Consider the following 26,142-nt stretch of genomic DNA (forward strand, 5'->3'; position numbering starts at 1 on the left):
CTTTTCTGCATATTTTTACAGTGATGTGACTACTGCTACACTGTCATTGTTAAGTTTCAATATTAGTTTCAGAATGGCCATAATTAGCTCTTATTATTAATAAATGTTTTATAATTAGCCAGGGTTTGTGTTATTAAATTATCTAGATTAGTATGTCTTAGTGGCTTCGGCAAAATCATAAGATATTGCAAAGAAAGTCAGGTCAATTCCTCTAGTTATACCTTACACAGTGGGCGTACATTTCATTAAGAACTGAACACTGTGGAAGAACAGTTTCATTGTCTCATTAATTAGCAAAACACACTACTCCTAATTTTATTAATTCAATAATTGATGTAATAATAACTACTAATTAGGACTGATGGAAATGTGTAAAAAAAAATGAAAGGGTAGAAAGGTATTTGGTTGATCATTAAGCAAAATAATAACTTGAAAGAAACAAACATTAAATGATATGAAACTGAAAAAAAAATATTTAGCATCTATTAGATTTATTGTTCATAAAATTAGATTTCCAGATGGATTTTTATTAAAGATGGCAAAGACAAATGTTGAGTTTAACATTCTTACTTTATTTCCATGTGTCACAGACTGCAGTTATATCTTATCCAGAAATCTTGACAGATGTTCACCTGTCAGGCTGAAAAAAGAATACGTAACACAGGTTGGTGGCCTTGAGACCTCAAAAGCATTTTACAAAGAAAAAAAATGACCCCCACGATGACACAAATGTCCATTAAAAAAGCAGCTTTTATATTGCCAGAAGCCATATCAGCCTGCAGTTCACAACTGAACAACCCACTGAAGCTAAGAGGGTGTGAGCCTGCTCAATACCTGGATGGGAGACCTCCTGGGGAAAAACTGAGGTTACTGCTAGAAGAGGTGTTAGTGCAGCCAGCAGGGGGCGCTCACCCCGCGGTCCATGTGGGTCTTAATGCCCCAGTATAGTGACGGGGACACTATACTGTAAACAGGCGCCATCCTTTGAATGAGATGTAAAACCGAGGTCCTGACTCTCTGTGATCATTAAAAATCCCAGGGCATTTCTCGAAAAGAGTAGGGGTGTAACCCCCGGTGTCCTGGCCAAATTTCCCATTGGCCCTTTCTAATCATGGTCTCCTAATAATCCCCCTCTCTGAATTGGCTTCATCACTCTGATCTCCTCCCCACTGAGAGCTGGTGTGTGGTGAGCGTTCTGGCGCACTCTGGCTGCCGTCGCATCCTCCAGGTGGGGCTGCACACTGGTGGTGGTGGAGGGGAGTCCCCATTACCTGTAAAGGAGTGTCCAGAAAAAGTGCTATTTAAGTGTAGGCAATTATTATTATAATTAAACAGTGTCGTAACGGAACATCTCTAACCACTCCGAGTTAATGCAAGCCGAAGTTTCTGATTCTCATGAATACTTGCCTAACAAACTACTCTATTCCAGTGTGCAGCCATTCTGCAGCAACAAGCCGCTGAGCGGTGCCAGCGTGACTGGGATAGAAACCAACTAGTGATGAGGCAAGATTTCCTCATCTTGACTGAGCACTGCAGGGGGTGTTTGGCTGAGCAGTTGCCTCCCTGGAGTTGAGAGCAGCTGCCAACTTTACACCTCTGAGAACAGAACTCACCGCTGATCCTGCAGCAATTACTGACAGAAACAAGGTGTAGGGCAGCACACAGCTCCTCTTGCACTCTCTCCTCAGAATGAAGTCTCCTTCAGGTGATTGTGCGAGCAGGGCATCCTGAAAGGTTCACAATTCTCAACAACCAAATCCCCAGAAACACAAGACAAAGCAAGAGTGTCGTTAAAAATAAGCTCTTAGAGATGATCTTATTCTTTAAAAGGCTTCCCTTCTCTTGAAATATTTTTATAGTCATTATTGAATTGCATCTCACAAGAGTGTTGCCGTCCTCCGTTGTCAATTGTATTTACAGAATAAATTCTAATTTCCTCAAACTTTCTCATGTCTTATGGGTGCTTTTCATGTATAACAGGACTTCATTTAGAAAAAAAATCTCATGTGAGCTTTTTGTTTTCAGTTGTAAACGCTAAATGAACCCAGCTCTAATTACAGACACAATCTTTTTTTTTTTTTGCGGCTATGTGCCTGTCTTAAATACATTGAAAGTTATTGCTCCTTTATCACTGAGCGAGTTCAGTGTGGGCAGGGAGAGTTGATTAAAAAGGGAAGCCTCTGGATCTGGGGATCTAGAGGGATCTCTGAAACTGGTCTCTAACACCTGTCGCCTGGCAACATCAAATAGTACTCCAGTCCTCCACATTCACAATTCAGCAACAGTAGAGAAAAGACCCGATCTTCCTTCTACTTTTCTGTGTTCTTTTCAGTGTTGATGTGACATTCCAATAAGAGATCTTAGTACGTAAAAAGGGACCAGAAAAAATGACACATTTAATGAAAACCTCTTCGGTGAATCACTCCAACTTGACAGGCTGCCATCAGGGAAGACTGTGGAGGGGGGAATAGATTGTAATCATTATTAATAATTTATTTAGGTGATGTCTTTGTCCAAGGTAACATATATTCAAACCAATTATTGAACTTTAAATATATACATGTTTTAAAAAAATACAGATTGTAGGCAATAAATATAAAGTATTCAACAAATGAGATGAGATGTTTGAATCAGCTAGGAGCTAGTAGCCAAACTACCTGCAGGAGATGGGCTGAATTGTCCTCTTTTGTCACCTTTTACTATAGTTACTATAGTATGATACTGTAGAATACATACCTCACAAAAATACAGAAAAATGAAAAGTAAAAATTATTACAGATCTTACAGGACTCACAGGAAGCTGGCTTGCAGATGAAGAGTTTGGTTTTCAAGATTATAATGATCCTACCCCAACAGCCAGAGTATACCCTGTTGCCCAGTTACCTGACTTTAATACTTCAAAGCATAGAGGTACATTTTTAAAAATACTGCTGCCAGTATTGGTAAACTCTGAGTAATGGCTGGTACTGAATGCCCAATATGAAGCACTATATGGATGTGCAGTATGTCTGTTATTATAAGCAAGGTGGGATCTATTTAAAGTACTAGTATAGTTAACAGTAACATTTGAGCACAGTTTCACTGGTCAGTATTGTTTTAGAAAACCCCTCCAAACAGCGAGCCAACCTGCCCCCAGCACTTATCACAGCTGCAACACAATCATTATGCCACTTTTTTTCAAAACCCAATGAGGTTATGGGAGTTCTTCTCAGCGAACAATAGTTCACAGCTAAGCACTTCCTGAAGTGAAGCCAGTGGGTCAGCCTGGATAGGCAAGGCAGCCGTTTAGCTTCTGTTTCATTATTAATTTATCTGGCTGGCAATTTGACTGAAAGTACAGTACCTTGCAAATGTACCCATTTAAATAAGTGTCTATTTTTCTGAAGCAATCTGAGTGAAATACTCCGCATGGGCATGCAACAATATTTTCATCCAAACTAGTATTTGAACCCACAACACACCAGTTCCAAGTGCAGAGCTCTAAACACTGCTCCCACAGCAGTGCTTGGGACATGCCAAGTGTGGGGCTATTTTACACATCATTCTCTAACAATTCGACAGGACAGTGTACAAATACTACATTAGTTCAGGTGGGTAACTGCGTCAGCATGCATAGGCTGCAAAGGAACAAGTAATAGGTTTATTCTATGCTGAAAGAGAACACAACGTTTCAGCTGTGGAGCCAAATGCCTGTAAAGGGTTTATTTTGGCATTCATTTGATTGCTTGATAAGAAATATATAATATACATTTAACATTTCAGAATCAACGATGAAACATTCAGAATGAACAATGAAATGTGAACCACAATTAAGCTGGAAATATGTGGAAGTGCATTAAAAAACCAAGAACAGGAAATACTTCTTCACCCAAGGGGTTTGGGAGCACAGAACAGGCCACCCAACAGTTTTGCTGAGGCCAATACCCTGGTACCTAACTACCATAATGCCTGTGTAGAACTAATGGCTTCCTCGTTTGTAACCCTTCTCCTGATCTCAATGCTTCAACCTGGTGCCTGTACTCTAAAGGCAGTGCTAAAAATACTACAGTATTTTTGATCAAGGCAAAAAAAAAAATGCCTTCTGGTATGAAAATCAACGTCCCCAAATGAGAATTTAGTTTTTTTTAAGTACTTTAATAAAGTCCCACTAAAGAGTATTTCAAGCAACAGTGCCCACTGCATAACCATCTCCCTGCTGAAATGCAATCCACCAACAAATTTACATTATACATTTTTAAAAACATATAAATAATTCATGCTCCCATATTTAAATATCATTAGCACAACCATCGTCTTACACCTGGGTACCTGTGTTACTGCGTTTTTATTTATTTTCTAATATTTTTCTGTGATAATTATCATGCGTTTCTGGAGGGAAAAAAGAAAACTGTGCTAAAATGATATGAATATTTCACGCGACCATGTAGTAAATTGCTGAGGGTATATCACTTCACTGTTTTGTTTTATTCACATCGTTCAATTGTCTGTCATCGCCAACACTCTAAATATAGCATAATGAAAATTTAATATCATTTTGCCCCGCTATTTGTCATGGTTTAATTCAATTTCCCAGAACCTAGGTTCTGTGTTTATGCTCAGTCAACCTAGCAAACAGAGAGGTAGCTCTTTTTACTGGCCACATGCCATTTTAATTACACTGCATTGATGATGGATCCTAGTATTGACCTCAGCATTTCTGTATAAACCAGGAAAAAGATGTAGTGTATATAATAATACAGTTGGAACACTTTGCCCCTGTGTACTAAACATGATCTCAGTGAAGAGTAGCAAGAACAGCTGAAGGGCATGGAAGCATTTTATTGTTGTTTTTTATTGTCTCATTCTACTTGTGATGTGGGATCAAACCTGTGTGACTCTGAAAACTTTTTTTTTGTTCAGTTGTGTTGATTTTTAGGGGAAAAATATATTCTTTATGTCTAATAACTGGGTAGCTATGAAAACATCAAGATTTAACTACATCAAAATTATAACACGGTACCTGGAAATTTCCACAATTACAAGGAAAAATAAAATATTTATTTTCTCACCATGAAGTTCAACAGCGAAAATGAATTATAAATATAGCAGAATTCACTGAGGCTACTATGAAAATTAACATCTAACATGTTATAGCAAAAAATAGGAATCAACATTGATTCATTGTCAATTCAGACACAATATCAAATAAAAGATAGATAGATAATACTTTATTAATCCCATAGGGAAATTGAGGTGTAATTTGTGCACCTTCAGTTCAGAATCGCTAACAACTAACATTTTACCCTTGAAATAACATTGACATTATTGCCTCAGTTTTTTTAAAAAAGCTTTCTAATTGTGTACATCTCTTTAAAAGGTCATCTTCATAATATGGATTTTAATTAATCCAACTGCCAATAAAAAAAAAATTGTTTGCATTTAAGGTCACAGTTTTATTTATGGGTGGGTAAAATTGTTTGCCTGAGAAAAGCATAAATTTATCATTGTGGTTCAGAATTACTAAGAAAGTGACATCATTCTTATGAAATGTTGAATGTCGAGCATGGAGACTGTTTTACTCCGGAAATTTTTGTACAAAGGTTTTGTGAAATTTATATCATATTTAAATTTATCTGCAGAATATCTTAGCACAGAACCTAGGTACTGTAGATCAAACAAGGTATTTAACTGGAGTTCAAATATATATAGCATTATAACATTAGTTATAATAGCACTATAACATTAGTTAAACCAGGACCACATTTCTCTGGAAATGAAGTATCTCTGACTGAGGAAAAATTGCTTAAATGCATTTGAGGGGTACAAGTTCTCTGTATGCTGCACAACAGTGAATCAAGTGCCTCCACAGACACCTGCAAACTTGCTGTAATATTAGAGAAACCTATATCTTACCTCATTCACAAGTCCCTCCTGTTTGCATTATGTTACATTGAGAATAATTAGCAGATGGCCAGACGAGAGCAATTTCAGAGGAAATTGTCTTCATCTCTCCACTGCTAATAAGGGGGTAGCAGTGATAATCGTGAATTGTTTCAAGGATGAAACAGAAACTACAGGTGTACCACTAGTGGTGGAATGCTAAGATAGCCTAAACCTTGACCTTCAAATAGAAATTTGAGTGAATCCCAATCTTGAAAGATATCTGTATGGCTTTCTACCTAAATGTGTCATAGGGCTTTAATGTAGAGAAAGGGAAATACCTGATAATGTCAGTTTCCTTCTCCTGATGTACCTTCAGTATTGCTCAAATAGAATGTTAGATACAATCCAGCTGAGCAGTACAGTATATCCCAATGCTGTAGAGTGGTCTAATGAAACCCATATGTGCTGTATCCCCAGGAGAAGAAAAAAATGACCAGCCTGACCCCTTTTTGTAATATTCCATACAGCATTAGATAACATTTTTACAAGGTTTAGTCTTCTCAGCAGCTGACTGTTTTTTTTAAATTATGGAATTATGGAATGTTGTTATTTTTGTATATTGCTTCATAGTACAAATCTTGCGCCTTTAAATTTAAATTATTAATTAAAGAACAAAACCATACTGCTACTTTTCACTGACTACATCAGTTGGGAATTTTGATAAGTAAAATATTTAAACAGAGCAGTTGTTCCAAACTCGCAGTCTAACTAACAGTGTAACAGTGTACGTTCATACAATGACATTAAATTCTAGCATCTACATAACCTGGAGTGAATACATAACAAAATGTCCTGCCATGCTAAAATGACATTTGGTGAAGACACAACTCACATTTGCGAAAAGGTAGTCTTTTAGTTCATTTATTTAGATCCCTTTATCCTCCTGAAATGCATGCATATGGGTAATTTAATTAAAAAGAACAGCACAGCTGCAGTTCCCAGCTTTCAGGGGGCAATAACAGATCTACAGGACTAATCACTTTGACAAACAACATGCCTTGTCTAGTCCCAGGAATTTCTCACTATTATGGAATGTGCCTGATGACATACAGTAAGGACTTACTGTACATTACCTGGCCACTTTCACAGTACCTTGTACCTTAACCTGAGTTCCATTCCAGTCTTTAACATTATAAGCTACTGTGCATTTCTAAGAATGTATGGTATAGTCGCTGGCCTGCATTTCTGTCATTTGAGCTGCTGTCTGGCAACAGGAAAAAAAGTGGTAGTTTCTAATGAGGGAGGTTTAATCTTATCCAGTTCCTGTACCTTTGTTCTGCTTCCTCAAAGTTATACGATACAAAATCAGTCAAATGTTCAATCAAATAGCTAATCTCATTTGCATTTCTAGTTTCATACAACACGAAAACCTCTAGGGTAGACATCTTAGAAATTACCTAGACGGTTTGATGAATACACAGACTTTTTTTCCAGACCGAATTATCACATAACTACACTGTGACTTCCTCTTATTCATACGTACTATACTAGTATGAAACAGATTGATAATAGTAAAGTGTTAGAGCAGAAGAGCTCTGTGTTTGTGTGCTTGTACTGGGGCCAACTTCACAGTGCTGAGTAGAACAGTAGCAGTAATAGGATAGGTATTTGTTGTCTAAAATTAACCATATGATCTAAAGAAAAAGTAATTTAGTAGGTCTCAACATCAATTGTTCTAACTTTTCAAACCACATTTAGCTATAACACTGTCCATGCTTGAAACACAAAATTTGCTTTTCACTTTTTCAGTGCACGTTTGCCCGGCAACACGTTTTACAGTACCTTTTCAGGAATCTATAGCTATTGAAATTATTTTTCTGATCATTTTCAAATTTTATTTACAAAGAGCTAAATAAAATTGCAAGTATTCAGTTTTTATGGTTTATATAATTTATTATTATTATTATGTATTAATCCTCTTCAAAACATTGTATATGCAAATCAGATGTGATCTTAATTTTATAGTAAAAGCTGCAACTGCAGTCTTGGATTTAATGCCAGAATTAGGAATTAATGGTCTAGTCAAAAGCTTATGAAGGCACATTTTTACATTTTCAAGATTAGTTCATGACAAACAGTTATGTGCTATATTCCAGACACTTATCTGCAATTAAAGGGCTGCAACAAAAAATAAAATTACAGCTAATAATACTGGATGTAGCCAGTCAGTACTGTACCGTCTGTCTGCACTCCTGACAGGCAATGGGCCTCCTTTTTAACTTGCACTGTTGTTACTAATGAAATTAATCAAGACTTCCTAGGAATTTCATCATTCAAAATGTGAACTCTGCTTACAGAGATGTTGAAATGTAAATCTGCTTCATGTGAAGGGCAGACTATAATGTATGAGCTAGAATCAATGTATCAGTACATTATCAACACTGTACCTCAATCCATTCATTCACAATATGTTAATAAACTGCAAACCATGTAGTTTGATTTACTGTCTTGTTTTGTTACTGAGTTTCTGTCGATATTTTTACTTAAACAGGGCATTCTCACAAAAAAAGAGTATAAATTCATTTTGGCGTGAGCTGGCCCACTAAGAAATGCGCTCGCTTAACTTTTTTCAGTATGGAGAGAGATCACTGAGGAAACGTTCTGCTCAATGTGTGAACATTCATGCCTTCATTTACAACATTGCATCACTCGCTTCTTTAAAAAAAAAAGTTGATAATGTGCTAATTAAATTGCTTGCAGACACCTTGTCAATGGCATTTGTGGTAGATGTGAAAACCCTTTTACAATTATTCCTTCCTGCAGGGGAATCATCACTGGAAGCACCGTGATCAGATTGAAGTTATTTCTGAGCCTGTGTATTAAAATTTTATGTGGAGCGAAATGGGACGGGTCTCTTTCCCTTTCTCCTGCACAATGATTTATTACCTGAAAAGACCAGAGAACTAATTAGCAGAGTAATTAATTAATATAAATTTGCATATTTGCATTTGCAATTAGTGCAGTCAACTGATTAGTCTGAAATGGGAAGTTTGACTCATCAGATGTTAGTGTCTGCTGGACCGGAAAGCATGCTGCCAGATGAGGCAAGAAGGGGCAGGCTCTCAGCGCATGTGCACAACTTTTCTTTGTTTGACAAAGTGCAGCCGTCTCTATTGAGATCATTATTTCAACAAGGCTTAGCGAGGATTAGTGGGATAGAATCTTGCCTTCAATAGACATATGTAAGCTTTACATGCATTTCTATGTACAGTATGTGTACAGTATTTTTTAGCCCCTCGATAAATGATCAAATATATATTGACTAAGCCAGATTCCCCTGCCCTTCCCATTTACGTGCCAACACACATATCTCTGGGTGTTTTTCACCGTGTTAGATTAATTGTACGGCTTAGTATTTCCCTAATATTTTTTGTCAAAAACAATCCTGATCCTGATTAAAATGCTGGAAGCTTGTTGCACGATATTATTTTCCCAAAACAAAAAGACTCTGCCCCCAAAAGAGTGGGGAGCACTTGTGACGCAACCAGTGGTTAAAGCACAGGCAAGTAGTTTGCTCCCTTTATGGTTTGGTCGCTTGAAAGAGGAAAAAATAGTGTTCCTTAAAAAAAATGAAGTGCCAATCAATATGCGGCCAACAGTTACAGCAGCATTTCAGAGCTGCGTGTGGATCAGAAAGTTTGGCATCATACAAAACCATTGAATACACACATATTATTTAGCACATAATACTCCTCTAAACTAGCACCCCTCGGCAAACTACTGTCTGCAATTGAAGACCATGTAAGACTACTGATAATTAAATGCAGATATGGGGGAACTCAATGCCAAATACCTTGTTTTTTATTTATTCACCACTTTGTTTTGTATATACTGTATGAATTGAGACTTTTGTTACACATATAGAAACAGCCGTCAAGTATACATGAATAAATAAATAGCAAATCCGTGAAGAGGTGTCATTCTTCAAATGAGACCTTACACCAAATTATTGACTAGTTCTTTATGATCCTATGGCACTGTTCCAAAGAATAGGGTGAAACCCAAGTGTCCTGTTTAAATACCACCCTAGTTTTGCACAGTCAGGACTCCCTTAATTTTAAATCCCTCAGATTTTATTTCAGAACTCATTTGGTGAAGTAGATCTCACTTCTCATGTGTAGTGGAGCTGTCGATGCACAATGGTTGCTGTGCTTCAGATCTTGAGTGGTGTATGAAGTGAGTCCCATCAGATATGGGAAGCACTTCAGAATCGTTCAGGATGAAAAAGAAAAAAAATTAAAGGAATGACTGTTCTGTTTATTTTGCATGCTTGATGATGATTACTGTGGCCTTAGAAAACAGACGTCTACAGTAATATTTACAATAGACCGTACCGATTGATGGGACTATCATTTCTTTCACCAAAAAATAAAACTATTTTGTATGCCCACACATTTCAGAAATTAACATTTTATGTTCTTAATATTTGTATAAAACTTAACATTTTATTATTTTATAAAAATAATGCCATACTAATTACTACTAAAATACTAATGAATACTAAATACAAAATATGAAAATTCAATACATTTCTATTATTACTATTGAGTACATTGCTATTCTCCATGAAATCTAAGAGTTTTGTCATTTTCTATTGCCATCAAAGGGGATAATAAAACTACTTTCAAGGCCAAACAACCACTACTATGGACCTGGGGTGCTCTCTGCATGGAGTTTGAATGTTTGCCCTATGTTTGCATGGGTTTTCTTTAGATAGTCCAAAGAAATACTGACAGGTTAATTGGGTTCTGGAAAAACTGGCCCTGGTGTGAGTGTGTGCGTGTTTGTGTCTGTGTGTCCTCCCTGTGATGTACAGTACTAGCGTCCCATCCAGAGTGTATCCTGCCTTGAGCCTGTTGCTTGCCAGAACAGGCTCTGGTTCTTCCATGACCCTGAATTATATATTATATTGATAGAAAATGGGTGGGTGTAAATTCAGTATACTCTCTTATTCATGCATCCACTGCAGCAGGTATTTAAGCACAGTACAGTATAAATATTATGTGGTTAATCCCTGGAGTTTGAAATGCTTTCTGTATATTACATTCCTTTATTATGGCTTTCATAAAACAACTAAATATTATTCCAAAACAGAAAGATCTATATTGTATCAACTGTATGAAAATATGTATTCAGAAAAAAATGATTTTTTTGTCAGTTTTCATGAGTTATTTATATAAATGTATTTGTCTTTTACACCCAAACGTAGCTACTGCTTTTATTTAAAAAAAAAAACATCCAGGTTACAAAAAAAATTGCATGACACATCAGACATATTCTTCAGCAGTTCAGAAATTTCCATAACTCTTACAGAGGTTGACATGAATTAGTCACAGTTTTTCAGATCATGCAAATTTTCATTAACATGAGAGACAGTAGACATTGCTCCACTGCAACATCAGTGGACCACTCTGCAATCTGATGACACTCTGCAAGCCTCTGGAAGTGAGAAACTGCTGAGCTGCTAGAGAATGTGTTGTTCCCAGCCTGGATTTTTTTTTCTGAGATCCCCAGACCAGTAAACCTTACGGGCTGTTGCCAGGTCTCCTGTAAGGAAGGCACCGTGGGTCTTGTGGTTTGTCAGGGAGATGAATGGCTCTGACAGCAGGGGGTCAGAGCAGCATGTCTGCAGGGCTTCATTCACCCACTGCAGTACAGGAGTTACTGCCATGATGTCTTAAACAGTTGGATGTGTATATAATATTAAATACAATATTAAAATAAAAAATATATATTCATCATTAAAGCAATTCATTTATTCAATTAAGTGAATACTGGTCCTTCAGGGCAGGTGTAATTTATTATGGTGTTTGACAAATTGCCTGCTTAAATAATCACAGCTCTGCTGCTCCAGATCTTAAGAAATAAATGCTTTCATGGTTACCTAAAAATCCTACTGGATTTGGACTTTGCTGTACCTGGGCTAGTGCTGTCCTGGTCAGGAAACTGGGATAATGCCCCTTTCTGCTACCCAAGACCCTCTATTTTGGAGAGGAGTAAACCAGATACTAAACAAGGAGTCTGGAATGTGTCAGTGCAGACAGCCAGATACTGTAGATCTTGAGTCAAAGAAAGATCACCGGACAGCCTACCTTGTTTCACAGGAACCAGTGAATGAGAATATACAGAGCACCAAGAAGCTGAAGGAACAGAAAAGAAGTGGGCAGTGCATGGAGACTGGTCCATGCAGGGGAGTGAGGAGACAGCGCTATTCATGCAGGCACGGGACTCTTAAAGATGGGCACCTGGGGGCACAGCCGTGCACAGAAGATTTTGAGGAGTGCAGAAGTACAGAGAGGGGTCATATGGCTCTACAGGTGCAGAGCAGCAGCTGATACAGACACTGCTAGTAAAAGCAAGTAAGAGCCAATTTTGCAGCTTAGCGCACAGCTGTATGACATTTCCTCTCTCTTTATTCTTTTTGATGAATCTTCTTTAAACCTGATAAAAAAATAGGAATAAAGGAATAAAAGAGGAAGGAATAAAAGAGGGCAGTGCAGGCAACAAGACTACACAGGCAAGAGTGGATTAAGAAGGCAAAACACAGATTAAATAAACGAAAAATGTCCTTGTCCTCACTGACAGTTCCAGAAAGCAGAAGGTCTTCTCTTATATATAGTAGCATTAGCTCTTAGTAACCTGATCAGATCTCAGAATCTGGGCCTAGCCAGTCCAAAGAAGGTTACTGCTTCAATTTCTGTTAAAGGACCTCTAGGTGACACTCTTACCTCTGTTGTACAATTTCCAAACCATTTCGCCAGTGCGGAAGCCTGTGTTTAAGAGAGGCCATCCTTCAGATGAGACATAAAACTAAAGACTTGACTTCATTAAAGGTCCCATGGCAATGCTAATTCCAAAGTTTTAGCAAAATTCTAATACCATAAGGAAAACCCATCTGAAATGCTTTGGAGTGTGAGGTGCTGGGTTGTATTGCAAGATATCATATGCAATTCTTTGTTGATTTGGTTTTTTTAAGAAACTCTGAACCATGCAAAGCAGAAAGTGATGTTTCAAACTCTAGTACAAACAAAAATAAGTACCGGGTGGGAGCAGATGTTGAAACTGATCCGTTCCCAAGAACATTGCAGCTGTAAGCTGTCAAAATGTAAAAGTACATAGTTTCAGTAAGAACCCCTGGTACAGGTACATTTGACTGACCGTAGAGAGGCACAGAGCGCAGATGAACCCTTTGAAGGGGTGAGTGTTGTCTTACCTGTCTTACTCATCTTTGTTAAGAAACAAAAGAGGAAGAGAAAGGGGCTATCTTCCTCGTCAGGCCTGTTAGAGGCACGGGCGTACCTTGTCCCCTGCTCTGCAGGATGTGATATCTCACAGGTTTGTGGCTTATCTTTGAAAAGAAAGGAAACTCATTATGAAGGGCATGTGCACATCTATAGTTTCTTTTATTAGTGCAGAGTATCAATAAAATCCTCAGTTGACTTTAAATGAATATTTTCTGTCAGTGTTTGTACCAAATATTGCCTCACAAGGAAAAAAAAAATGTTTATAGAGCAGTCTGGCACCCTTAAGTACAATGGTAAGATATTATTTTCATAACCTTGACACATAGTAGGTTGTTTGAACTGGCGTACCATAAAGGTAAAGTATATAACATTTTTTACACAGTATCCTTATTCGAGTGGGATTTATCTGCTTAAATACATTAAAAAATTTAATTTTAAAAATTTAAACATTTTTATTTTCATATAACCCAACACCATTGTTCAAAGAATTTATAATCACTTCTTAAAATTACGTGAAGCCCAAGACAGCGAAAAACATATTGCATTCCTCATTCATCACTGTTAGTGCAGTTGGTAGGAATGTGTACTTGTTTACTGACACCAACAATTAAATCTGAAAGTTTGGGTTGTTGTGAAAATGTTGTTGATAGCACTTTTGAAGTCAGCTTTTAATGATAAATGCTCTGTTATAGACTATCTATCTGAGACAATTATGGAAAACTTCTAGATAATGAAACAGAAATGGCTAATGTAGAAAATGAGTACCGCAAGGGTCTTTACTAGGACCACTGCCCTTTCAAATTCATATTTATTATCATATTAATAAAGGAGAAGAGGCTTAGGTGGTTTTGATGACATCATTTACATCTTCTAGATAATCTAGAGAAACAATAAAAAAGGTACAGTAAACAAAATGTTACCATTCATAGTTAAAAATGTAGAATTTAAATCGGGTGACGTCATGTTAAAATTGTATAACACTAATAAGGCATAATTTAGAATGTTGAGTTACAATTGTGCACACCATGAAAAGATAGTGCTGAAATGAGTCCAGTGAATAAAAAACAGACTTGAGGGAATACCCTTCAATGACAGGCTGAAGGAACTGAACCTTTTTAGTCTTGAACAGAGAAGGTTATGAGAGGACCTGACACAAGTACAATATTCAAAATCCCCAAGGGCAGGGCCGGATTTTGGTGTTCGTAGGCCCTAGGCACTTTCACTCCAAAATGCGCAAAAAGACAGGTAAATGCACTTTAAACTATTCTAATGCTAAACCACGTGATTGATGGAGCGAGTCAAGCGACCATCACTTCAATAACTCTAGTTTCTAGAACAGCCGCTAGATAGTGTATGATTATTGATTTGGAGCACCTAGAGTCAATCACAAGCATGTTTCAGTTTGTTTTTCGTTAGTCACTAGTGCTTCCCTCCTTCATAGGCCCTAAAAAGTTCATAGGCCCAAGGCACTGTGCCTGCAGTGCCTAATGGGAAACCCAGCACTGTTCAAGGGCACTGACAAACTCAGCTCAGCAGACATCTTCAGAATGAGCAGTAAAACACAAACCAGAGGACGCAAGCGGGAACTACATGAAAACGCGTTTACAACCGAGAACAGCAAGCACATTTTCACCCAGAGCGACGTGAGACTGTGGAACAAGCAGTCCCACCATGTTGTTGGCTGACTTCCTTCGAGAAATGGCTGGATGAGATCTTCGGATCAATTAGCTCATAAATGCCAAACAGGCCAAATGGGAGGAATGGCTCCCTCTGGTTTCTAACTGCTCATATGCTCTGTTATTGGTTTAATTACAGTGATCCTTAGAAAGACATTGTTTCTTTAACTCTCTGCTGTAGGGCCTTTTTACTCTGCAATGATCTCATGAATCATAAATTTTCAGCAAAGTAAATAATAATGCACAGTGTGCAAGTAAGTGTACATGTGTATGAGGTTTACACATAATATGTTAAGCTGATTTTCGGTGAACATAAAATCAGTCAACGGTTACACCTCAGCTTAACCGAGGTATTTATAACGCAGGTTCACCTTGCCTCAATTACAAACCCTTCATTAAGTACAACTGGCTGTGAAATGACACAGCCTCATCACACAGTATGAAATGGCTCTGCACCACCTACTACTCTCAAGGCTGACAAAGAAAAAGAAAGAAGTGACGTAAAATTCCTGAGGAAAAATAAAAGGTTCACAAAATACATTGCAAAAGAAACATCATGGGCTATTGCTCATCAATATGTGTTGTGATGTTTGTTGTGTTCATTTTGTAATTGCAAGTGCTACTGTATAAGCAGAGTGAAAATTAAAGGTCCAACAGAATGGATGTTAAGTAATGTTGTATGTTCTGTACAATCAAGTAAAGGAAATACATCTTAAATACAGAAAATGAAACAACTAATGAACTAAGACCTCATTGGAAGACATTTTCAAAGTTCACACGTAGAAAACGCTCTTAAATTTAAAAACAAGCTGAAAATCTAAAGCCATATACAACACAGAAAAATAGATCTCTTAAGCAGATTTCCAAAGAGACTTTGCCAGTATATTTATATCACTGGTAAATGCTAATCATGAATATAGCTACCTCCTTAATATTAATTACACAAAGCAAAAATCTAAGCCATTTACTACTTCTGTGAGGTACAGCAGTCAGTTCTCTGTTAATTCATTCATTTAAACTGTTTTAATTCGTTAAAAGTTACATTCTCCTACACCACCCAAGCCCTTGTCCAAAGTGCCCTGTTCAGAGAGACTGTTCTGCTAAATTGGCTAATTGCTTCGCATAGAGACCGCGGCCTGTGAAATCTGAAAACGCGGTTTATTTTCCCGACGAAAAAAAAAATCATAATAAATCAATAAAGGATCGTCGTCACTCGTGCCGTGGCCCAACCGAGACAATTATTAAGTTTGATCTGGGGCTTAAATGTTGGAAAAGCTCATATGGCTCTCTTTATAAAACGAAAACCTTGTCTCCTATTAGCGATCTCAGGAGATTCGCCTGGTGATGTTAGTATTAATCTTTCTTTAGTCTGATTTTTTGACGGTAAATTAAAGCTGCCTAGTGCCCAGTTATGGGGATGCCAGATGATCACTGTGGAATGGATGTCCCCTGAGACACGGCCACGTGACGGCCGCCGCCACGTGACGTCAGCGGCAGATGGCATGGGTACCAGCTCTGGAGGTTGGCATCGCTGTCATTTCTCAAAGAGAGAAAGAGGAAGAGAGAAAGAGGCAGAGATCAAGAAAAAGCCGACTGAGATTTCTGTTGCACAAAAAAAAAATAGGAGAGGGGGGGTGTGTGTGTGTGTGATGGTGCTATAATTCAAAGGGAGCTGGAAAAAAAAATGAAAACTGAATGCTGAACCAAAATCAAGGTAAGAAAAAAGTCCTGTGGTTGTGAGGATTATTAACGCAAGTATTGTCATGCTTGATAAATATTGGTATTTAACAATGCGACACGTTCGCGTTGTAGCTGTGTTCTTGTCAGTTAGTTGTCAACTAATGATAATAATAATCGCTTTATCGTTCCTTGTATCCGTACACTGTGAACGCACAGTACTTAGCTTAAATGCGCAGAGAAAAGTCTGACATTCTTTTAAATAGAGTCTAAAAGCGCTCAGAAAATTATCTGCATGCATACTTCTTCGAGAACTCTAATTTTCATTTGATTGATTTTCAAGCAATGCGTGACAGTCTTCGGGAAACAGAGAGCTGTCAGCTGATCAGTGTGTTAAAACCTCAGAAAACACCTTAACAGCTACACAGCTACATCTGTCCGAACTGTAAAGAGACAGAAAACAGCGGTGTTGACTCTGTGTTTTTATTTATTTTTTTTATTCGAGGACAATGCTGACCTTACCTTTTGAAGAACCTGCCATGATGGCCGATCCTCAGTTCGGCTCCAACTTTCCCCGAGAATGCGTGGCGGAGGCCAAGAGCCGGAAGAACGACACCTGCCTCCGAGTCGAGAGACCGTCAACCCCGGAGCTCAAGAAGACCGACGAGGAAGAGTCGGAGAAGGATGAAGACGAGAGGGAGGAGGACCGCGACGAGAACGGGCTGCCACGGAGGAGAGGTCCGCGGAAAAAGAAGATGACCCAGCAGAGGGTCGAGAGGGTGAAACTGCGGCGGCAGGAGGCGAACGCGAGGGAGCGGAGCCGAATGCACGGTCTGAACGACGCCCTGGACAGCCTGCGGAAGGTAGTGCCCTGTTACTCCAAAACCCAGAAGCTGTCCAAAATAGAGACTCTGCGCCTGGCGAAGAACTACATCTGGGCTCTGTCGGAAATCCTCAGCGCTGGGAAAAGACCCGACCTGCTCGCCTTCGTGCAAACCCTGTGCAAAGGACTGTCGCAGCCAACCACTAATTTAGTGGCAGGGTGTCTGCAGCTCAATGCCAGAAATTTCCTCACAGATCACAACGGGGAGGCATCTCACTCTGGCAGGTCTCCATATGACAGCGTGTTCCCACCTTATCAGAGCCCCGAGCTTGGCACGCCCACGGGGCATGGTAGCGGTACAGTGGACAGCGCCAAGCCCTTTAGACCGTACGGCTATTGCAGTACCTACGAGTCCTTTTATGAAAGGACTTCCCCCGAGTGTATAAGCCCACAATTTGAAGGTCCCCTAAGCCCTCCAATTAACTTTAATGGGATATTTTCCCTTAAGCACGAAGACACAGCTGAGTATGGTAAGAACTGCCACTATGGTATGCATTACTGCGCGGTGCCAGCGAGAAGTTCTCTTGGGCAGAATTCGATGTTTAGGGTGTCCTCAGACAGAAATTTCCCTTACGATTTACATCTGCGCAGCCAGTCCTATGCAATGCAGGACGAATTAAATGCGGCTTTCCATAATTAATGAGGTAAACTAAGTGGTGGTCATCCCCATTGCCAGCTAATTAACGGGAAAACAGATTTTACTGCTCGACACATCTATTATTTAAAATGTACACGGCATTCTGTTCTTCTTAAGTATTTGGGTATTGGTTGAATTCCAGATGATGATTGTTTCTGCTTTGAATGTTATTTTTTTTTAATGTTAGGGAGTCAGTTTGTCTACCGATAAAGCATTTATCTGCACCTGCTAACAGTCCACGACGCAGTTTATTCAAAACTGTTCCCAAATCGTTGTGGAAGTACTGTATAGTATTGTTTTACCATTATGAACATCTTTGTTCTGTGGGGAAATATATTGTATGTGAAGCTTTCGCTGAACTACATGATGTATGCACATGGATCCTACTTTTTCAATGTAATATACTCCCCAGAAAATTCGTTTATATATTTGAATTTGTTCGAAATCAAGACTTTGAGAAATTGTTAATGCGTCATTAACTTTAAAGCGTCCGTTTCGACTCAGTGCAGTTGTTAAGATTGTAAGACACATTCTTTCAGGTTAAGTGAATATGATTTACAGTACCTTGTAATTCAGAAACATCCAACGTAGAGTTACAAACATTTTAGAAACAAGTGTCATTCTTCGCTTCTCATCTTTTTTTTAATCAATATGTTGTGTGAAGAACGGTTGATTACCAAGCAATAAAAGGAAATCTGAACTATGCAACAAAGAACACCCCTTTCGGAGCTGATCCTATTAATTAAAACTGAATATTAATACAGTCTAAAATCCATTAAATACACGATCCTGTTCTTGTTTGACGCTCGTACCAGAAACCCAACCTAATTCCGTTACCAGTATTTTATAGCTCGGAATCTTAAGCAGTTGCTTTTTATCTTATGAAACAAATATTTATTTTATGATGAGGAGTCTAGGGTATATATCATTAAACCCAACGAAGCAGATGGTACCTGGGGCATTTTAAAACATACATATACTGTAAGCTATATATATATAATTTTCCTGAAAACTGGATATGAAAGGTCATCGTAATTTTACATGTGTACATTTTTTAGTGTATCATAACAAGACATTGTATATCGAGTGAAAACAGCCATGCGTTTTAAGGGTTTATGGATATGAAAGAAGTTCATAAAGGCAAGGCGGCAAGACGTTCTTTAAAATCTTTGTGGTATTAAAAATAAATGTTTCGTGGTACATAAATGCAGTTTGTAGCGCAGCTGAAATGAGATGTTTTTTGATCAAATATTTTATTACAGGTTATAGGATGCTGAAGGAAAAAATAAACGATATGTTCCAGCTAATATACTGTATCTGACGGTGCTATAAAAAGCTGCAAGTCTTCAGGAAAAAGGATAATATTTGTAAGATAAAAATAGGATTGTTACTGTATAGAACTGTACATGTATGTTTTCCTGAAGGGTAAACGTTCGCACATGCAGTGACGTCATTACTTTGAAATGATGGACATCCACATGAAGTTTCATCAGTATCTTGACACGATTTTAGATGTGAAAACATTTCAGCTACTGAAGGTTATAGTTTACATGTAAATAATACAATTCGTTTACAATGTAAAGCTTCGTAGCAATTTCGATATGCAATATTAATGTGTTTATTATCCTTTATTCTTTTATTTTGGTCCTTCCCATATTGTACCGTAAATGTATTCTTACGTTGGGGTCTTGTTTGTAGTCTGTTTTAAAAAAAAAATGTTTCCAAACCTATGTGTAAATCTTAGAAAATGAAACCTGTAGAATTTCGTCGAAGGGACTCAAGACTGTACTAAGTGTCTTATAATTTAATACGGTAATATTCCCTTGCCTTAATTTAAAAGGAACTATTTGGCACGTATACGTTATGCAATGGCATGGATGTTTTGAATTGTGGCTTTGTACAATATTTTATTTTTCTCATTGATCTCTTTTATGACAAACGTTTGGATGAGGAAAACAAATCGTAATGCACTAAACTTTTATCCTGCACATTTGTATCCAACAATTAAGTTGTTTTTGTATTGTAAGATAAATAAAAAATAAATAAAACTATCGTTTACGCTAAATGCTTTATTATTTTATTACATTTTCTTTTCACTAACACTGATTAATTTTACACCCCCTTTTTAGATTATTCAGTGAAGGTTTGCTAATTATCCTGTTTCTGTGGTGTTACGGTGACGTCTAAATAGCAAATATTATGAGAGAGTTTTTGTCATTGGAATTTAGTTTTGCTTCATCTTGCTTTTTTTCCTCGTGAGCTTTGCTTCTGTCTCGCCTTGTTTTTAATTGCAAAGCGATATAAAATAACATTGAATTTGTCACCATAGCAGTAGCCTAGTCATACTAGGCTGAAGTTACCTACTGTAACTTCAGAAAGAGTGCGTAATCTTGAGGGCGAAAAGTTTCAGAAATAGTCAAGAACTGATATGAAATATTCAGTTATTCAGACAGAATAACCACATTTTCAATAAAATAAAAGTGTAACTGGAATACTTATATATTTTAAGATCAGTACTTGAAAAACTTGTTTGAAAAATCAAATGTTACAGTTGAAGTTTCAGTTGCTGTTTGTCCCTTAAAAAGGTCTGAAATAACACGCGACTCAAATGCCGAACACTCTGTCCCTAAAATGTTGGTTACTGGTGTGTTAAGATTTTATGTTGCTCAGTTTAGAGTAGAAGAAGATGAAGAAAGTGGAGGAAAGGCAGAAGACGAGAAAGAGTAAAATAAAACTTCTGGCGTTAACTTTTGGCAATGTAGGGGAGAAAATAGTCTTCAACTGTCTAACTTCTTAACCATAGGCGCAGACACACGATTTAGTACTAGGGGTGATTTATTAAATGGAAAGCAATATTTAATTGGAATTGAATAACATTACTATCGATTAAATATTTAGTTGGAGAACTCTTATTAATCACAAACGCGGATACAGTATTTAAGTCTAGTCGGACTAACAAAAGCGAAACTTTTTGGGTGGTAAGGAAAGAGGGTTGAGACTGCTGCAACTGTTATTTAAATATTTAAAGGGTTCTATGCATGTTTTTTCAACTTAGTTGCAACAATCAAAGTACTGAAAAAATCTATCTACTATTATATATTTAAATAAAGGTTAACCTATCAGAATTAAACAGATACGGTTAATAATACTCATAGTAATAATACTAACACTTTATTTTGGACTTGCACTGTACTTTCACTGCAATCATTAGTAATTTTATATTGTGCAAGCTGTTGAAGTGTCACTCTCGCTAGGTAACGAGGAAAAGAGAGGACTGTGTTTATCTGCGCTTATATATTTTTTTTTCCAATTGAACAAAACTCCAACTTCATAGTTATGACGGTTACAAATAACAAAATATTAAAAGTATGGTTAATATTAGAAATGAAATATAGTGATATCCATTTGAAACGTTTTATTTTGAGGTTATAAACGGATTTTGTAAATAACGCATTCTGTTATAAAACGCACTTATAGAATATGGATGTATACTGTTTATGAAGGGTGTCGGTAGGAATCAATGAAGGGATTCTTTTCAACAAGGGTAGCAAAAGGCCAATGCTAGCTAATAAAATAAAATAAAATCAATATATTTTAAGAGCTATATTAAATAGGGGAACTAAAACTGAGTTTGTCCATGCCTCGATGGCACTAAAACTATAGCGGCGAGCAACTGGAGTCGTTCCTAAAACGAGAATGGAAGCCCTAATATACAGTAACGTGAAAATTTTGACCCGTGAGGGAAGCTTTTGAATGTATTTTAAATGAAATGGAATAGCACGGAATGAATGGGATATGCTTTTGCAATTGTCGAATGCAAACAACAGAAAGAGAAGAGATTTCTAAATAATCAGAAGAGTATTTTATGTAATTGTCTTTCTAGTCTGGTTTCCTAATCTATCCTGCAGGATTTTTTTTGTTCATATTGATTTAAGCGAAAAGTATTTTTATTTCATGTCCCCAATAGGATCTTTTTACAATAAAAAGTGTGAATGTAATTTGTCGTCATACCATTTTAAGTAATCCTACATAAAGCTTAGAGGACACGCCAACCAAATACTTAAAAATTAATAATTAAAATACACAATTTTCTACAAGGGTATTTGTACAACCAATAACCACGAACGACGCCATGTCGGATTAATAACGTAAACATAATGGTATTATATAGTGTTCTTTATATGACTCACAAAGGAAGTGTCCAACTTTTTTGAGAGCAATATGCAAATGAAAGTTTTTAAATGCCATTTATTTATACAAATGCATGAGGCTTATACAGTGTATACAATATTTTAAGCATTCTATATAGAATATGAACGTTTTAATTGCTGTCCTTTTCAAAAAGAATAATTTTGCTGATGACGTTGTCAGTTCAATTCTGTGTGTACAGCATAAGTAGAAATACAAGTAGCACCATTTCAATTTTAGACTGTAAGTACGAGGCTTGGTTCATGCAAATCCAGAAAGTGCACCATGAGTTTATAGGGACGTAACATAAAAAAAATCTGAAAAAACTCAAACATCGTTGGGGGATTTTCAGCACCAAGAAGGGTCTGTGAAGACTTATAGAAGATGAATGTCACTGTGCAGTCTGAATAATGAAAGTTGGCTCTTCACAGGCAACAGTGGCAAGGAAATTGGATGTCATCCAGACAAACAGACTGTGGATCAGGCATATCTAGGACAGAGCCCAGCCTAATCCTGTGTGAATGTGCACTGTCATCTTGAAAAACTAACATGACAGCATGGAAATGCCACCAATGACAGGTGATAGCAGATACTGTCCGCACAGAGCACAGTGACGTACCAAGTAACGGTTATATCAGTACTTTTACTTCTAGCTACGGTCATCAACAGCATCATCCTTGTCCAGCAGCCTAGGCACATGATAACTTCATTGCTCTTCTCATTCGAAACTGCCAGTCCCGGCCTCAAGCACATTACATTATTTCGTCTTGGAAGTCTTACTTTGGGCTAGCCTTGCCTCTGCTGCATTGTCGCTTGCAAAGGTGTACAGGATCTCCAGTGTGCAGTGAGAATACTCCGCCAATTTTACTTCTGTCCGTACCAGTGTTAGTATCCCTGACCTCAAGATGCTATAAGTAAAAGATTTCTTGCGGTGGGATGTTTAATGAAAAATCTAACGTCGGAGATCAGTTTGAGGCAACCAATCACCTCATACTGCACCAATGTCTATTTTGGGCAGTAGCTTGTGTTTTGTGCTGGTGTGCGCCACCTTCGACAATGATGTCCTAATTTGGATGGGAGGCATTGGACGGCCATCAGGCTTCTGCTGGAAGTGGCACTGATAGGCCACTAGGCGGCAGTGTTCTCTCTGGCCCAAAAACCAGGTGTTCCACAGCAGTAGCAAGCAGATAGTGTCCTGTTGGAGGCTCTGTTTATTGATTTCAAGCAGAGATTCCCACTATTTTTAGTTTATAGGTATTCTATTCAGATGGAGTATGTTTTTTAACACTAGTGGCCTGCTAAATTTCAGGGTTTTGTGTTTTGGAATACAAATTTTGTCTTTATATATTAATTGGATAAGCAATTCCGATATCTTAAATAGTGCATAGTATGTTCCTAGCTCAAAAGGATTCATCCTAATATGTGTTCCCTAATATTAGCTCCTTTGAGACAGTTTGGAATGAATATGAGAGGACATTGAAAAACAGGTGTGCAGCCAAGAAATATACTGTATGCTCTCATATGGTTATGAATGGGGAAAGATAGATGACAACACACTGGTAAATGTGTGGAACAGAATGCCCAGAGAAGTTGTCATTGTGGTTTCTAACAAGCAATGTCTGACAAGGTTTATAAAAAAACCTAGTCATTCATGTTGATTGTTACTGTATGTGTCTGTATGTGAGGCAATCCGGCCATTCCTGTGTTTTTGCTGCAATTCTGACTACCAAAACATTCCAAAAAATGCTGTTTTGTATGCACACTGTATGGTTGAGTACATCTGTAAATTACATACTTCATTCTACAAGTTAATAAGGCTGAGACTTTTCTTCCAAATGCAACCTAATAATGATAGAGATGCACACCAACCACTTTTGTTATAATTCACTGTTTCCTTTCCTTCGCTGAAACAAGAAATTAATACCCTCGAATTTTAAAAAGACATATTTTATATTGTTTGTTGTACTTACGCACTGGATTTATTAAACATTTAATCATCCAATTTCTATGATATGTGATTTAGAGCACGGCTGAACATATGTCCTCCTTTTCAGCAATAAAGCATTACACAGTAAGAGCTAACGAATGTGCAATAGCACTTTGGTGTTAAGTTAATAAATTTGACATAAAGTAATTTGCAAAAAAACAGCTTTTGACACCGCGTTATTACACAGATTGAAGCTATTTTTGTCACTGTAATCATGTACCAAAAAACTGGTGTGTCTGCAGTTTAGAGCTGAGCAGCTGTTACAAAATATCTGTTCTGTGTAGATTGAATGTACACATTTCTTTAACATGTTTTAATCAGAACAGTGTTAGACTTCTGTTTGACAGTTCCAAAACGGAATAGGTGACATATGCAGAAACTATGGATTTTGGGAAAAACCCAGCTTACAATTCTCCATTCTTGCTCTCTGATGCCTGCCTTCAGTGTCTGGTGAAACACTGGAGAAAACTTCCTGAAACTGAGACACTGCCCAGACAGCAGCACACCTCATGAATTCAACCTGTTTCCTGACTGATTTCCATCTACCACATTTTTAATAGTTTATTAAAGATAAAGAGGGGGCAGTGAATTCCCAACGGGGGATGAACAGCGCAGTTAATATGCATTTCAAAACTGTAGCCACTAAAGGGTTAACACAAACCCTGCACTACTCATTACGCTTACCGAAATGTGTGAAAGAGCATATGGTAGATTTGCAAGGGGGAGGTTAAAATAAAATCTAGGTGACTGTGAGTGGGTTTAGAAGTGTCCACATTTCTGACGCAATAGCTTCCACCAGCAAAAGAGTTTTACTTTTCAGAAGCCGACAAATGTCTTTGCTTGTCTGTGACTGGCTTTTAGACTTGCATTGTTTTCCTGTTCTGTTTTGTTGTCTGTTTCAGAGGCTAGCAAAGCACGCCAGCAGTCGCGGGTAACAGGCACCTGAATACCACTGAGATGTCCCCCAAAATGAATTGCCTGTTAATAATAATGTAATGGTAATTAAATGTGAAAAATGTTATGCTCTTATGATGGTGATTTATTTGCGGCTCCAGCAGCACGTTCCTTGCACATCCATTGGAGCAAACACGAGCTCCCGTCAGCCTTCCCAAATTCTCACCGAGTCCTGGGTCACAGATGGTGTGGGATGTAAAATTTTCCCCATTAAATTCCTAATAATCATTTCTCAGGCAGAGTCAGGGAAGCTGAGGGATTTCTCATTTTAATTAGAAGGTTTAAGGAGCTAAGCCTGTTTGAAAACTCGGTCCTCTGAGACATGGGTGCAGGTGATCGACTGCAGAAGAATGACACCATATCAGAGGCCAACCCGTAATTTCCATATTAGATTGGTGTCAGCTTGGCAGCCATCCCATTCCATATAGAACCTCTCTATTTCAGGACTTGGCTCCCACTTTCATCTTTGTACGAGGGAAATTTGCTGAAAAGCAAAAGATGTCTTAGCGTTTTAGACCAGCTAATGCATTTCACAGATCTCGGGAACCCATGTGTGCTCTACTTGTGTGCTGTTTGGTACATGTCCACAGGATTTCGTATCAGCGCTATTTTTGTTGTTGTTATTTGTTGTGGCAAACGAGCGATTCTTATAACATGTTATTTTATTTTATTTCTGGTGAAAAATAAAACCGTGTTTTTTTTTCATTTAATGTCGGTGAACGTCCCCAAAAAAATTCATGTAATCGTGGATTAAAAAGAAATTCTCTAGTAACCTGGTCAATCACGCAATTCTATCTGAACAGAATTTCATATTCCATAAGCCCCTGAATCACTTTCAAGTCACGCTGAATGACCTGGACAGATAGAACAAGTGTTGGAATATATGATATCTTAAATGTGAATGTTAATATTAAATATTAATGTGTATTGACATTATATATTCACGTATCTTCTGAATTAAGAGAGTTAAGAAA

At 37.7% G+C, this 26,142-nt stretch overlaps 1 protein-coding gene and 1 long non-coding RNA gene across 2 annotated transcripts; one reads left to right on the top strand and one right to left on the bottom strand.

The window, feature by feature from the left end:
• Positions 1-551: 551 nt before the first annotated feature.
• LOC148833102 (uncharacterized) lies at positions 552-8,149 on the bottom strand. Its single transcript, XR_016091245.1, has 2 exons — positions 1,614-8,149; positions 552-1,271 (listed from the first exon to the last, which is right to left on the bottom strand). It is a non-coding gene; the product is annotated as an uncharacterized LOC148833102 (long non-coding RNA).
• Positions 8,150-17,028: 8,879 nt separating this feature from the next.
• On the top strand, positions 17,029-20,090 carry neurod6a (neuronal differentiation 6a). Its single transcript, XM_088918766.1, has one exon. It carries the CDS (start codon positions 17,029-17,031, stop codon positions 18,040-18,042), a length of 1,014 nt encoding a protein of 337 aa, XP_088774892.1. The 3' UTR covers positions 18,043-20,090.
• The last annotated feature ends 6,052 nt before the right edge of the window (positions 20,091-26,142 follow it).

Source organism: Atractosteus spatula, chromosome 6 (genome assembly GCF_055471065.1).
Source record: "Atractosteus spatula isolate fAtrSpa1 chromosome 6, fAtrSpa1.hap1, whole genome shotgun sequence".
NCBI classification, from domain to species: domain Eukaryota; kingdom Metazoa; phylum Chordata; class Actinopteri; order Semionotiformes; family Lepisosteidae; genus Atractosteus; species Atractosteus spatula.